General features: G+C 39.4%; 1 protein-coding gene across 1 annotated transcript in view; it reads left to right on the plus strand.

Annotated features, from left to right (window-relative positions):
* The window catches only part of LOC107703288 (diacylglycerol kinase zeta-like), a 96,170-nt gene that overhangs the window by 75,398 nt on the left and 4,400 nt on the right, over positions 1-16,372 (plus strand). Inside the window, 4 exon segments of the mRNA XM_016505863.1 lie at positions 1,834-1,890; positions 10,618-10,652; positions 14,148-14,197; positions 15,427-15,547. Of these exon segments, the coding sequence (XP_016361349.1) occupies positions 1,834-1,890; positions 10,618-10,652; positions 14,148-14,197; positions 15,427-15,547 (263 nt within the window).

Consider the following 16,372-nt stretch of genomic DNA (forward strand, 5'->3'; position numbering starts at 1 on the left):
TGCGTGCGTGCGTGCGTGCGTGCGTGCGTGCGTGCGTGCGTGTGTGTGAGAGAGTGTTCAAAGGGTTTTCGTAAAGGTTTTTTAAGGATGCATTTAATAGTTTCCAATGAGCATTTCATGAGGGCTGCATGAAAGATTAAACTGTTTTCACATATGTGCCATAATGCTTACAGTACATTGAAGAAAATGCTGGAATATTTAATTTATTATGTTTGCTTGAATAAGTCTCTGTTCCTCTGTTTATTTTTTGTTGTTTATAAAATATATAAAAATATAAATTATATATTTATATCCATGCTGAAGATTTTGTTTGTAAGGCAGAAGTCTCCAGAAGTGATTGTTTTTGAGATAGTAGTAGGAAGTATAGGCAAGACAGAAAGACATTAGGCTCCTGCTTCTTGTTATGATGTGTGTATCTGCATATGTGACCAGGAGAAGATAAGGAAAGTTTTCCTTAGATGCCCTTTAGTATCCCCGACCTCATAATCCAACCACCACTGGAAACAGGCCAAGAGATAAAAATGCAAAAAGCTGCTGGCCACGAACTGTTAGGTTTTACTGCACAGGAGACATAAGGGATATCACTGGCTGACTGCTTTCTGGTCAGAATCCACAATCACAAATCTCCCTCTTGTGTGAAATCAGCTCCGTAAAGCACAGAGGGCTGTCCTGGACTCACACACTGCTTTGTGTTCCTAAATGATGGGCTCTTTGGGTCCTATTAAGTTTCTCTAGAGTCAGTGATATCTCAGTAAAACAGAAAACTCCAATGTCTGTCTGTGGTACATTATATAACATTGTGTTGGCCATGAATTGATATGCTCCAGTGGGGTCCAGCCGCAGCACTGCCTGAGGGGTGGAATATCTGGTCAGACCAGAGATAATAGAACCCACCCCTGTTTGTAATGGTGAAATGTGTCTGCATTACATCACATGCTTAATGCTTTCTGAGTCTTTAAAATGCCACACCAACTCAATCCACAGTCCTTTTCATTTTAATGCCATGTTGTTTTTATTTTCTTTTATGTGTGTGTGTGTGTGTGTGTGTGTGTGTGTGTGTGTGTGTGTGTTATTTTTTTTCCATGCCATATCCTGTATAACATTCTGGTTAGGGTTTGTTCAATCATTTTCTCAGCACAAAGTGCTTAAGAGACTCTTTATACCTGCATGTGACATCTATTTTTCACATTTGTACATTTTATACTTTTTTTAATTACTACTTTTTTTACTACTAGTATTACTACTTTTTAGTAGTATTGATTTGTTTCCCCCCCTTTTACATTCTATTTACATGCCCTTTTCTCATGCATATATTTAACAGTGTATATCTAATTTTACAATCATTTTCTCAGCACAAAGTGCTTAACAGACTCTTTATACCTGCATGTGACATCTATTTTTCACATTTGTACATTTTATACTTTTTTTTAATTACTACTTTTTTTACTACTAGTATTACTACTTTTTAGTAGTATTGATTTGTTTCCCCCCCTTTTACATTCTATTTACATGCCCTTTTCTCATGCATATATTTAACAGTGTATATCTAATTTTACAATACACAGTGATTATGAGCTGTGTGCAGCCAACAGAAAACAAGCTGTTCAATGTCATAACAATGACAGAGCAGCTCTAATACAGCATTTTATTTACACCGAACCAAAGCCTACAAAACTATTTTTTGCCATATAAGCATCGGTATTTCCTTTGGGAAATGCAAATCTTGTTTGTACTATATCACTGTTATGTCAAACGATTATTGTTTATGGTAATGTCTTTATCATTTTTGTCTTATATTCTCATTCATTTATTTACTCTTTTGTTGTTTTGAAGGGTGGGGGGTGTTCATCGCTCAAATACAACAGCAGCAGATTTCAAACCTACCAGCAGGTGAGACAAAGCTTTACAGACTATGCATCTGTATTCTTCCCCTCTCTGTACCCTTTCAGTTGCATCTTCTCAGAGCTGCTATAGATGTTAGTGTTGAAAGTGTTCAAAGAGCGTCTCTATTCTTTTACTCCCAGTGGTGATAGTTACTGACGGCCAGTGGCTTTTCTTAATGTGGACTGTAAGTGTCATTGCATGAACTCTAGCACAGCACGACCACACCATTTCTGCTGCTGCTGATTATTTTTACCGGCTTGTTTTGTTCCTTATTAGGCCCAGCTGTCTCTGTTGACACGACTTTAGAGGGTAGAAGAGATGCACACGCACAAGTACACATAAACTGGCTAAAACGTTTTGCAAAGTACAATCAGAGTGGTCATTTACCCTGTTCTGGTCTCATCTAGTCTGTGCTGCTCCAGTATAGTCACTCCTAGTCTGGTTTTTTCGTGTTTTGTCTTGTCTGGCATTCTTCGGTGTGATATCTGTCATCGTATTCTCTAACTGCTATTTGCTTGAAGACTAAGGATTGGTTCACACAGAATCCGTTTTTGTGTTCCACTTCATTGCTTTTAGTTTTTCTATGTAAACAGCTGCTAAACGGACAACTTTGACAATCGCGGTATGTCTCACTGCTTTTTTAGCGTCTCGCGCATAAGCTCCCTGTTTTGAAGACACTGTGAAAGGTTTAAAGAGGTTCAACTTTTAAAAACATATCTCAAGACCTTGCCTTTTTTCATTCATCAGCACTGCAGCTCTACAGTTGGATACTATTGTGTGGCATCTCGCGTTTTTGAAAGCAAAAATGCATTCTTGTGTGAACGGCTCCTCTTAAAGGGATAGTTCACTCAAAAAATGAAAATCCTGTGATCATTTACCCATCGTCTTGTTCTTCTGTTCAACATAAAAAATTATATTTAGAGCAGTGTCTTAGTTCATGCAATTACAGTAAGTGGTGTTTAACGTTCTATTACAGAAAAAAGTCATAGATGTTTGGAATGACATTAGAGTGAGTAAATGATTTTAAAAATATATATTTTTTTTTTTTTGGTGAACCGTCCCTTTAAGGGATGGCTTCAACAAGGTATAGACACACACAAAGATGGGTTGTTCAAATTGTGACAGCCAGAAAACCTCATCAATCTGTTCTCATACAACATTATCTCTTGCAGTGCCCATATTCTACAGCTCATCAATGCCTCAAATCAGCTTAATGTGCTCGAAAGTTTGATTAAACCAGCAGCTTGTGCTCTCTCTCTCTCTCTCTCTCTCTCTTTCTCTCTGTGTGTAGCTCTGTCTACCAGGGAAATTGATTAGGTTTCTGCTGTTGTTGGTTTCATTTTGAATAAGAGCCGTAATTAATTGATGCATGTTTTATGTTGTTTTTCTGTCATACATAAATGAGGGATTTGTATTTTCCTCTGTAATGGAATTATAGCCAGGCCCATGAGTAAACTCTCATTCTGAGGCAGATTTACATCTGAACACTGATATTCAAAGCAAATAACAACAGGAGAAAGCAGAGCTCGAGTGAGAGATTAGCCCCTTGTTTCCTGTGCAGTCTGAGCGAACCACCTTTAATGTGGTGTCTGCAAATGGTAAATCAGAAGGAGCATAATAAAGGTTATATTGATGAGGAGAAGTAAACAAGGAAAGATACGCTAGAGCAGCGGGGGCATTGCAGCCTTCATTATCAAGCTGGTGCCTTGTGAGCTGAGCTTTGACCTTTAAAACCTTCCTACTAGGGCTGTGCAAAAAATCGAATGCGATTTTCATGCGCATCTCATCAGTAAAGCCACTTCTGGTGATTAGTAGTAAATCTCCAGCACGTGCTTTCAGATGGAGCGGCATTTACTACACTGAGCCGTAGTTCACTGACAAGCTTTGACAAAGCACTGACAAAGCTCTGCTTTACTGACGAGATTCGCATGAAAATCGCATTCGATTTTTTGCCCAGCCCTACTTCCTACATTTAAGTATATTGAAGTTTCCTCTAATGGTATTGTATTCACAGCACAGACCATCAAGTACCCTCATTAAGATCTGCTTTTGTTTAAAGAAAGACTTCTGCTCATAAATCTCAGTGGTGATTAGAGGAGAACATTACAGTCCACAATCAATAATAAAACTAGATCGCAAATGCGATTTGTCGTATTTGTGAGAACCGGTTGGAGCTGGTGATCTGGCTGAGTAAACACCAGGCCGGTCCAGATTCAGGTTGCTGTGTCTCTCTAGAGCTAATAAGGGATTTCTGGACTCATATCGAATAATTGGCCCAATGTCACATTTCTACCCTTTCTGTAAATGTGCTAAATTACTAGCAATGACAGCTAGCAAAAACTCAGTGACTCCATTAAAGCTGCCGTGAGCTATTTTGCAGTGTTGATGATGTGTGAGTGCAGGGTGCATGTTAGGGTGACTTTTTGAGAGTGGATGAGTGTGTTGTAAAAGCAGGCTGAGGAACGTCAGTAATTACAGCTGCCGTCTGGGTTACATACCAAGGAATGGTTTACACATGTTTAAACACTGGATGATCATTTAAGCTGGGGGAACAAACCACTGCCATCTTTTCCTCTGGGACATGATGGTTAGAGAGATACATTTGCCCTGATTCGAGTCACATGCATCAAGCTCTAATAATACTTAGAGATTTGAGTGACATCATCAAATCTTTCCTCTTCATGCACTGTAATGTGAGTCCCAACTCGCCTTTTTCCATCTGAAGAGGAAGAGGTTGTATCTTAGCAAAATGGATTTAGCTGAAAATAAATGTGGATGCTGATCACTTCAGCAAGAGTAGCTCAGTGATGGATGAATCTGTAGTTGTGTGTTTCTTAGTGGTGCAACGGATCACAAAATTCACGGTTCGGATCATGAGGATTTTGAGTCACGGATCGGATCATTTTTCGGATCAGCCAAAAAAATTAAAAAATACTTTTAAGTACTTCTATACCACAGCAAAAACTACTAGCTTAACTAATAAAGTTAGTAATAAAACAAGAACAATTACACAAATTACAAGCATAGATGAAAACAACAAATCAGTTACAAATATCAGAATTTAGGTGCAGAAATGTAATAATTAAGTTTAACACAATAGTGCTCACTGCACAAGTTAAATACAGATTAATCTTTGTTAGAGCTGTGGTGTTATTTGATTAGCAGACAGAAACCGGTATTTATTGGCTGCTGTCTTTAAGACCAAATGCACTGCCCTAATACTGACACACATCCGTTTTCTTTCTCACCTGCTTACGTTCACTTAAGACATAACCGACTGTGTTTACTAGAATACTTGCCAAAGCGGGTATTTTAACATAACTTTGTGTGTATGTGAAAGAGGAATCACGTGGTGTCTGAATCGCGCCTCTCTCTCTGCCGTGCGCAGCGGCTGAGCGCACAGAAAAAAAGCGTGCGAGTTAAAACCGCTTGAATGTGTAAACTGGCAAGACAAAACATGTGCAAATGATACATTTTCACTCTATGATGATTAAACTTAACAGTTAATCCGCGAATCACATGCGTGCCGAACCGTGGGGCCTGGTCCATACGGATCACGGATCATCTACGATCCGTTGCACCCCTAGTGTTTCTCAACTGTAGTGCTGCTGTGAACTTTCAGTAACACAGGAAGAATCTCTTCCTGCTGCTCTGAACATTCCTCATGGCTGACCAAAGATCAGTGTATTTGAACATCATTTGTCATGATAGAGCTATATGAGAAATAAATTATGATTGATAGAGATGGTTTTTGATAGCTGAGACGAGTTGTGATTTGTGGTTTCAGGGATCTGAAATCCCCTTGCCTGAGCAAATTTCTCTGCCTGGAGTCTGAACCTCAGATGCAAGGCTAGAGGAGGCATGGAAACTTTACAGCAAAGGTGTGTGTGTTGAAAATACATGTCAGAGCCCAGATTTATGAGCCTGTGAACTGCTTTTAATTATGGGACACACTCAGATTCCTTAGCAAGGTTAACGCTCTTTCTTCCTATCTCTCTCTCTCTCTCTCTCTCTCTCTCTCTCTCTTGTGGCTTTGACTTAAGTGTTCGTGAACTCCTTTACCTTTCCCTCCCTCTTTTTCTGTCTCACTCAATTTGAGGCAATGTGTTCGAAGTGAAACAGGTTTATTGTTTTTCAATTGACCGTAATCTGACCTCTTGACCTTTGACCTCTACATTGCACTTCATTATGATACACCAAAGAGTCAACTCTTATATGAAAAGCTGTAGGAAGCCATTACATATTTCCTTGTGGTGTGTTTCTGGTGAAGAAACCCATCTCAGAGCAACACTACTTCAAGCAATGTTCAGGATCCAAAGCCCTGTGCGCCACATGTCTCTATTTCTTAATGTCCCAGCCTTCATAGTGTGAGGTGGGGAGCTCCTTGATCAAATATTCTTTCAGGTGAGAGCGCACAGAAGATGCTCCAGTCAGGGGAAGAGACAGAGAGGAGGTGTACTTTGGCTGCTCCTGCCCTTACCGATCAGCAATATTTTGGGGGAGGAGTTGAAAAAAGAACTGTCAAATCGGACACTTGAAACTTCTCATAGTGATAGACGCACAGTGTTTGCATACTTTGTCACTGACAGAGTGGATTAGATTTCATATTCTTGAATTTTATGTGTAGTACCCAGAAACACTGTTCATTGAATAGGTTAAGTGCTTCTTAATAGAGAGAAGTATGTTTAAAGGGGTCATGTGATGTTGCTAAAAATAACATTATTTTGTGTATTTGGTGTAATGAAATGAGTTTATGCGGTTTAAGGTTCAAAAAACACATTATTTTCCACATACTGTACATTATTGTTTCTCCTCTATGCCCCGCCTTTCTGAAACGCGTCGATTTTTACAAAGCTCATCGGTCTGAAAAGCGAGGTGTGCTGTGATTGGCCAGCTATCTAGTGCGTTATGATTGGCCGAATATCTCAAGCGTGTGACGGAAATCACAGCGTCACACACGGTGGCCTAGAGTGAGCGGCGTCGGCCTAGACTGAGCAGAGGCCGGGGGCTAGAGTGAGGAACGGGCGGAGGGCTAGAGTGAGCATTGGCGGCGGGCTTGAGAACGGTGCGGCCGGCGGATTCGACGAAGGAGCGTCCGGAGGGCTTGCGGCAACCACATGTGACGACCCCGGACTGGACTCCGCTTCGTCCATGGTGAAAGCCGATCCGGCGATCCACAGCGCAAAGTTGTTGTATTTCCTCAGCAACCAGCACAGATCAGCTCCAGGCATGACGAAGCGATATCGTCCTCTTTTGGAAGGCCAAACAAAGTAGTTTCGCTTTCACAACGAAACACACGGCGCCTTCACAACATGGCGGCGGCGGCAACAATACTACAGCGAGAATAAAAGTTACGCCTTCTTTCTTTGCGTGAACATTTGGGCGGCGTTATGCAAATCTTCCCACATAGTGACGTAGACATGTTGGGGGCGTGTTAGAACGAGCCGTTTTAGGTAGGCGTGGCTGACTCTTAACTTTTATAAAGAATATCTCTTTGGATTTGAGACTTTAGTCTTTGCAACTTTACAGATCTTCTTTATGCACCAAGAGCTTGTAACACTCCAAAGAGAAAGGAAAAATTTAAATCGCATCATATGACCCCTTTAAGATAAGCCGTATTATATAAACACTATCTTTATCAGTTTTATTTTGATCAACATAACATTTGTAAGAGTATGACATTAAGATTACATCAAAAGAGAGTTTACTGTTATAAAAACACTGATTTGTGAGCATTTGTGGAACTGAAGGTGTCAGAATATACATGAAATGCACACCATCGGTGAGTCTGACCAATCGTGAAATGGCTGTTATCATCAGTGCTCGTGGAGCCACTCTGGAAAAATTATGCTGGCTGATCCAGCCGACTGCTCTCGAATCGCTCCTGTGGTACTTTGATGGCATCAGCACCAAGTCAAAACCAAATTTCTAACCAACATGCCCTGCTCAAGACTCCGATCGTCCTGCGCAGTGCCATATGAAGTCAAACAGACCTCATGTCACACAGATAGCATTGCAGTGACATTCACAGAGTTTGGGTTCTCGTCTCAATTCTTCTCTTGCTCTTAGAGAAGAATATTATTAAGCTCATTTGTAGTCATCATTCTTTTGCTCAATTAATCTCTTGAGATGTTGAATGTTGAGAGGGGGATAAAAGAGTCTGCATGCATGTGCATTGTAGCTATTCTTTAGGATAATTTGAACAGCATCATCAGGAAAAACATCAGGAGATGATTCAAGTTTTCATAGTGAATCAAGATATAAATATAAATATATATTGATATAAATCAAGATGACGCCGGTGTACATGGCGTGCCGTCTACCGGCTCTGTGCGTCTTTGTTCTGTTCGTTCTTTTGATATCCTGCCTCACTCAACAAGTATCTTCATTGTTTATCTACGATCGGTCTCAGCTTTTATCAATAAGAGCAACGGTGGGTGCTTTTAAAAATGATTTTAAAAGACCTGGTTTTCTCCCACCATACCTCTTGGGGAATATACCTGTGCACCTGTGCTGTTCTTCTCCCAGCGCTCGGAGACGACGAGGGAGGAAACGAGGAAAGTGAGGTGGCCTGATCGTTACATTAAAGCGGGCCTTGGGCGGTAGTGAACTACGAGCCGTACTCCACTCGTGTTAGTCGCATGATGTCACCGGGAACAGTCGAATAATCAACCGACGATTCACGAAGGGCAAGCATGGCTGGATTTACCCGGTTCTGCCTGACAGTCCGGCCTCTGTTAGGCAAACGGGCTGGCCCCGCGTGTGCACGAGAGGCATCGATTCGCGGAATCTTCGCCCTCTTCACTGTGAGCGTCCAGAGAACTGTTAAATGTGATTAACTCTTTTGATTTGACACAATGGGACAAAGGATCAACTCTTTGGGACACACTAGATTTGGTTTTATCTTTCAACTTGCACATTCAGAATGTTGTGATTGATGAGGTGGTGTTTTCTGACCATAAGCCAGTGTTTTTTAATGTCTGCTTTGTTGAGAAGTCCACAGTGCTTGTACCAGAAAAAATATGGTCCAGAAAAATGAATTCCTTGACTAGTGGAGAGTTTGCCTCATTATATAGAAATCACTGTGAAACTACTCTATTTGAAGAGTCTCTGAAGAATTTAAGTGTTGATGAACAGGTTAATCACTTTAATGTTGTTTGTGCTGAAATCTTGGATAGTGTTGCTCCTCTTAAAGTTAAAAAACGTAAATGCAAATATCAGCCATGGGTAAATTATTCTACACGGACACTTAGACAAAAGGCTCGACAAGCCGAGAGGAGATGGAAAAAACACAAACTGCAGGTTCACTATGACATTTTTAGAGAATCTCTGTTGACTTTTCAGAAGGCCGCTAGATGTGCTAAACACAAATATTACTCCGATGTGATATCGCAAAATGCAAATAATTCTAAAATTGTATTCAAGATTTTAAATTCAGCCATAAATTCTGTACAAACTAGGTATCCTGATCCTTCCACTACTAAGTGTGAAGAGTTTCTTTTTTTTTTTAATAGGAAAATTGTTGATTTACATTCTAAGATACCGAAACCGCTAGTAGATCCGTCTTGTTGACTTGGCTTCTGCCTGCTGCAAGGAATGGACAGAATTCCACCCTATTACGTTTCCAGTTTTGGTGGACACTGTGAAGCATCTTAAATCTTCTTCATCAAAAGACAATGTTATGTCTCCCTGCCATTTCAAACAGGTTTTTGAGAGTGTTGAGACTACTGTGCTGAATTTAATTAACAACTGTCTCAGTCAGGGCATCTGTCCAGCTGGTTTTAAGCATGCTACAGTTCTCCCACTTTTAAAAAGGCCCAATCTGGCAGTGGAGGACACAAATAATTATAGACCAATTTCAAACCTACCTTTCCTTGCCAAGATATTAGAGAAACTGGTCTTTAAACAACTACAATCTTATACTACCTTAAAATCAATATGTGAGCCTTTTCAATCCGGTTTGAAGTCTGGTCATAGTACTGAGACAGTGTTGGTTAAAGTGCTAAATGACATCTATCTATCAACAGACAATGGCGAAAGTGTTATTTTAATTCTGCTTGATCTTAGTGCGGCATTCGATATGGTGGACCATAGGATTTTAATTGAGCGCCTTGAACATTGGGGCGGCCTAAAAGGCAATGTGCTGAAATGGTTTGAATCTTACCTTACGGATAGGTCTTTTTCAGTGAGAGTTGGGAACTGTAATTCTTCAAGATTACATCTTCCTTGGGGAATTCCACAAGGGTCAATTTTGGCGCCGTTGCTGTTTTCCCTCTATATGCTACCTTTGGGGGCTATATTTCGAAAGCACAAAGTATCATTCCACTGCTATGCAGATGATACTCAGATTTATCTACCCGTGAGAGGTTTTCAAAGCGGTGTTAAAAGCACATCTTTTAAAGACTAATGAGGAGTTGTTGTGATGCAGGTTTAGTTATTTTAAATTGTGTCCATGTTGTTATCTGATTTGTGTTGTAATTTGTGACTATGTTTGTTTTTATGTAATTTTATTGTGATATTGTGAAGCACTTTGGGCAACCTGGTGTTGCATTAAACTGTGCTATATAAATAAATAAATAAACAAACAAACAAACAAGTTGAGATTAAGGGCTTCACAGTGTGTGCATCAATAACTTCAGTTTCAGATACTTGCTGTGAAGAAGTCCTCTAAAAGATTTGTGTCAGTTGATTTGAAGTGTATCATTCACTCAGATGTTTCTGTTTCTCCCACAGGTTTGAGAAGAACAACCTGATCAATGCGAACTCTGGTAAGGAGTTTAAGTAGTGCTCTAATTTTGCTTTTAGCTCTTCAGTGAATGAACATCAAGTGAAATTTATCCAGAGTTTCTTTTAATAAAACATTTATAAATGGAAATGGAAACACAATGAGGGCTGAATTTTAGTCTTCTATTTTACGGCGTCTCCGGTCTCTGCGAGAAGCAAATTGGGACCTCTACATGTAGTGGAGGAGCAGCTCTTGCTCAATTAATCGTTTTTGACTTTCATTACATGTAAGTTGAGTGTTAAATGCTCCTTGATCTTCGTTCTTGTTCCTTTTTAATGAGCTGCTGCCTGTCAGGAGAGGGCATGTGCCAAGACTGGGGTGTTTTCCGCTCTCTTGGCATTGGTAGGGGAGGAAGAGAGAGAGGAGGAGGAAAGGACTGTCTCACAGTCTGTGAGGTGCGGCGAGGCAGAGCAGGTTATCATCACTCACATTGATCCACATTAGAATTCAACGCTAGCTCCAAAGCTTCCTGGCTTGAGCAGAGGAGGAACGCATTTCCAAAACCTGATTTGGCCCTGTACATGCTTTCTCTAGACAGGAAAAAAAAATTTATCCAGAGTTTCTTTGAATAAAACATTTATAAATGGAAATGGAAACACAATGAGGGCTGAATTTTAGTCTTCTCTTGTTGAGAACAAGTTAAAGTTGTACGGCGTCTCCGGTCTCTGCGAGAAGCAAATTGGGACCTCTACATGTAGTGGAGGAGCAGCTCTTGCTCAATTAATCGTTTTTGACTTTCATTACATGTAAGTTGAGTGTTAAATGCTCCTTGATCTTCGTTCTTGTTCCTTTTTAATGAGCTGCTGCCTGTCAGGAGAGGGCATGTGCCAAGACTGGGGTGTTTTCCGCTCTCTTGGCATTGGTAGGGGAGGAAGAGAGAGAGGAGGAGGAAAGGACTGTCTCACAGTCTGTGAGGTGCGGCGAGGCAGAGCAGGTTATCATCACTCACATTGATCCACATTAGAATTCAACGCTAGCTCCAAAGCTTCCTGGCTTGAGCAGAGGAGGAACGCATTTCCAAAACCTGATTTGGCCCTGTACATGCTTTCTCTAGACAGGAAAAAAAGACTCTTCAATTCCATAAAGTGGCCGAGTTTTGAAAGCTGGATTGGAGCGGGCATATCTTTAGACACAGGCGTAGATTTAGCCACGCAGTGCGCTCTACAGCGCGTGTTAACCCGACATCCCAGCTGGGTGTTTTCATATTTTACCTTTTGAGGTTTGTGAAGCAACACAAAAGATTGCTGGATTAGGAAGGCAAATCTACAAAGGGCATTGCAAAGCTTTGAACACAGATTTAGCATATTGAGACTGAACCCTCAGAGCCAGCATCAGCTAATGTGATTAACACCCGTAATTAAAATGGTATTTTTACTCCCTTTTTAACTGTCTGCTCCCAAAGCATTAAATAAACAGAACATCATCTTGTGTAACTCTGAATAACTTAATATTGAACAAATATGCATAAGCGATTTGTGCATGCAGGCAGTTTCTGAGTAATAATACCTTTAAATAATAATGGAGTCGTCAACTGTCATGAGGAAACTACAACAACTTACCCTGATTCTCTACAGTAAGCCTATAAAAATTATTAAAATTTTAGATTTAGCGGGAAACTGCATGCTTCCGTCATTTGTCTGTGCATGTTTGTCATATTCATAAATAAAGGAAAGAAGGTCAGGTTACTGCTGTATGCAGTGGAAAGTGTCATAGCAGCACCAATGAACGTCAAACTGAAAATGAATTGCAAGTGAAAGGAAAAGCAATGCCTGTAATAAAACTTAAAACAACAAGGTTTGGCTTTTCAAAAATATGTTTAGTTTGCATAGCATCACATTTACTAGGTTCATAAAAAAATGTCAATCTCTAAACTTTGGTATTTGCCTATAGTTACTTATTATAATTATAATTAATTAGCTAAGCTGTAATTGTTTCCATGTTTACTTTATCTGATATGAATAGCAATCGTTATGTCTAATGCCCAACTTTTGTAACTTTAAAAAAAAAAGGTTGTTTTAAATAAGGCAAAACAACAGCACCATAAAAGCTACTTACTGTACCTTCTTGTAATTTTTTTCTGGATATCTGTCTTTTATGTATGTATGTATGTGTGTATGTATTTATTTATTTATTTTTGGAGTCAGGTAGTTTTGATGATGTTAGTGACATTCGCACATTATGGTGCTTATGTATTCATTCATCTGTGCACAATAGTGGAGCTGAAGCACAACTCAAAGTCACCAAAACAATGTTCCTCTACAAGTTATGTTTGAACCACTAGTGTGTCAAAACTTACGTAGTGTAGCTTTAATTGCACGTAAGTAAAGTTATCAAAATACAGTGGGGAAAATATTTATTTGAACCCCTGCTGATTTTGTAAGTTTGCCCAGTTATAAAGAAATAAAGGGTCTGTAATTTTTATGGTAGGTTTATTTTAACAGATAAAGACAGGATATCAACCAAAAAATCCAGAAAAAAGATCGTCTTTCACCGTGGACGAAGCGGAGTCCAGCCCGGGGTAACCACATGTGGTTGCCGCAAGCCCGCCGGACGCTCCTTCGTCGAATCCGCAGGCCGCGCCATTCTCAAGCCCGCCCGCCGCCGCTCACTCTAGCCTGACGTGTTTTGAAGAAGAATTTGAGAAGAATTTGCCACTGACGATTCAAATGTGAGTTTTGAGTAGTGTAGAGTAGCACTTGTTGTTTGTCATTTCTCCGATCACAAATGCAGACATGGTTTTATGTTTACGCGGCGCGCTGTGCTTGCCAACAAGGGTTTCTGCACCAAGCACTAAGTCTTGTTTTGCTTGGGGATCAAATACTTATTTCACTCCCTGAAATGCACATCAATTTCTAACCTTTATATAATGTTTTTTTCTGGATTTTTTGGTTGATATTCTGTATCTATCTGTTAAAATAAACATACCATAAAAATTACAGACCCTTCATTTCTTTGTAAGTGGGTAAACTTACAAAATCAGTAGGAGCTCAAATAAACATTTTCCCCACTGTAAGATCCAGGATCAGAATTTAAAATGGCTTCATTCAGTTTAGCTATCAAAAACAGCACAATTATGCTTCAGTCTCAATTAACTTTATTATGCTAATGATACTTACTGTTCTGGTCACATTTCATCTGGGTAAACTCAGTTTTTGCTTTAATTACACTTAAGTAATCATATCAAAATAAGCTCAAGATCAATTAAAATGGACTCCTCCAGTTTAGCTATGAAAACAGCAATTCATAGCTGAAAATTGATACATGAAAATTTTTCAGTATCCATTAACTCTGTTTTTGATGCTGATGATGACATCCTTTTTTCACACATTTAATCACATTAAATCATGGTAAACATTGTTTGCTTTGTAATTATTTAAGTAAAAATGATCAAAGTAAGTTCAAGATCAATTGGCAAACTATAAAAAAAGAAAAATACCCATGAATCTCCATTAACAGAGTACTCTTGTTTGTCTAACAGTGTCAGCTGACAATCTAATTGAATGTGTTAAGAAGAAGGACCATCAGAAGGTAAGAGCAACATTTGAATACATTAAGCACATAAATACAATAACCTTGAATTTTTTTACCTTCTAGGTTTCTCAGATTTTGGTGTTGATTTTTAACAGAGGCTTTTTTTAACAAAATGGCTTGCAAGAGCATACACCTATTAAGATTTGAGATATTTGAGTAGGTAGCTCGGATGTTGTGTTTTACAGTGATTTAATATGCAAGAGAGCGCGATCCATGTGCTTTTAGTTAAATGTTCACTGGGCCTATAGGATATTCATTCTGTCATCTCTAACGCATGACTGACCTCACCATTAAATGTCAAGTATCTTGCAGAGCGGAGGCGGAACCAGATAAATGATCCTGCATATTCTATTGACCTTTCACTCTGTTCTTGGTTTCTATGGTGACCAAACAGGCTTTCTCTAGAATGATAATCTCTCACACCCAGCCCAAAACCTGTCCCCACTCGTAATGCCTCGGTACAGAGAGGAGACGAGGGGACATTTCAGGTATTAATAAGGATATTTGGCATGTTGCAATGGGCAGTGTACAGCACACAGCATCCTTTTCCTGCCCCAATATGTCTTCTTTAAATAAGCATCTCACTGCCCTTACAGCTGGACCATAGAACTATAAACAGTCAACTCTGACATTTAAACTCGCATGAAATATGCAGAACTACATTCAGACTCTCACTCACACAGACACTCAGGTGTGTGTAATTACCAGATTGTGGAGTGCAGAGAGTCCACTGTCTGGTGTGTAGATGGTGTCTTCTCCATTATCAGGAATCTCCTCCAAATGAGACTGAAAACTGGTGAATAAAAAACCTCTGATGATACTAATCTTTCTAAACTCACAGCCTAGGACTGGTGCTAATGCCAGTATTCTATGCCCAAACTCTCTCTGGTGTGTAAAAGAGTCCTGACAAATTTCTGACAGATTTTGGGCTTTGTCGCATGGAAGGGTTGTTTGAACCTATTGAGACGGTAACTGGCATGTTTGCTATCAGCCTCCAACCAAACTTGTGCTTTCCTCCTTAAGCACATCTGAGCCCATCACTAGATTCTGTTTGAATGACTCTGTGGAAACCAGTACTTTTTGGGACTTAATTTGGCAATAATTAATAAGGCTCAGAGATCAGGGTACCATGTGGCTTCCCATAATGGTGCTCTCTTTGGTTTCCTATTGTTTGGCATGCATTTATCTCAGTGTTTGTTTGTATGACTGGCAGTTTTTCTCTGCAGTTGAAGGAGCTGCATAAGAAGGGGGCAGACCTGTGTGTGCAGGACCCTGTGGGCCGCACCCTACTCCACTATGCTGTGGAAGTGGGAAGCAAGGAGATCGTCAGATACATCATTGATAATGGTAAAATGATCACATAACACATGTCTGTAACAGCTCTCAAAAGCCACTGGCATATACAACGTGACTTTGTCTTTGCAGTTTTTATGTCTGTAAGTCTCTTGTTATTTCTGTTTAATGATCAATTTAAAAGCTGCGTATGTGCTGTAGATCTTTGAAAGAGTAAAGTAAAGCTCTCATTGTCAGCAGTCGCTGTCTCTCTCAATTCTCAAATACTGTGAGGGTCGAAATGCCTAAGACTACTAGTGAAAACTATATTACATTTTTTGAATTTAATACAGTTTCTTAGCTACAAATGATATTATTAACAGTAATTTAAGTGAAACGTTGATTTGGTTACCATGAATGCAGTGCAGTATCATGTCAATTTTACGTCATAATGTTTTTTTTGTTTGTTTGTTTTAATTTTTTCAACATATTTTAAACTAATAATTTCTTCTTTTTTTAAACATTTGTTGTACAATGCCAGTAAAAGTTGGTTCACACCTACGTATTCTTTGCTATTTTTTAAAATGTGGAAAAGAAAAGAAAATCATCAAAACTATGGCATAAATGGATATTCTACATCTAGATTCTACATTTTGTTAGATACTACATTGTTTTGGCTTTGTGTAAAAAAAAAAAACTAGACATACATAACCAATATTTTTCTACAAAACAAATTTCAAACTTCCAGTCCTTTAGATCAACAGGTCTGTATCATAAGAAACACATTCAGGTATGTCCAAACTTTTGACTGGTATTGTTTGCTTTCAATTGCTGTTTTTTGTGTTATCTGTAGAGTGTGTGTGTGTGTGTGTGTGTGTGTGTGTGTGTGTGTGTGTGTGT

The sequence above is a fragment of the Sinocyclocheilus anshuiensis genome, unplaced genomic scaffold, assembly GCF_001515605.1.
Source record: "Sinocyclocheilus anshuiensis isolate Anshui unplaced genomic scaffold, SAMN03320099.WGS_v1.1 scaffold947, whole genome shotgun sequence".
Lineage (NCBI taxonomy): Eukaryota > Metazoa > Chordata > Actinopteri > Cypriniformes > Cyprinidae > Sinocyclocheilus > Sinocyclocheilus anshuiensis.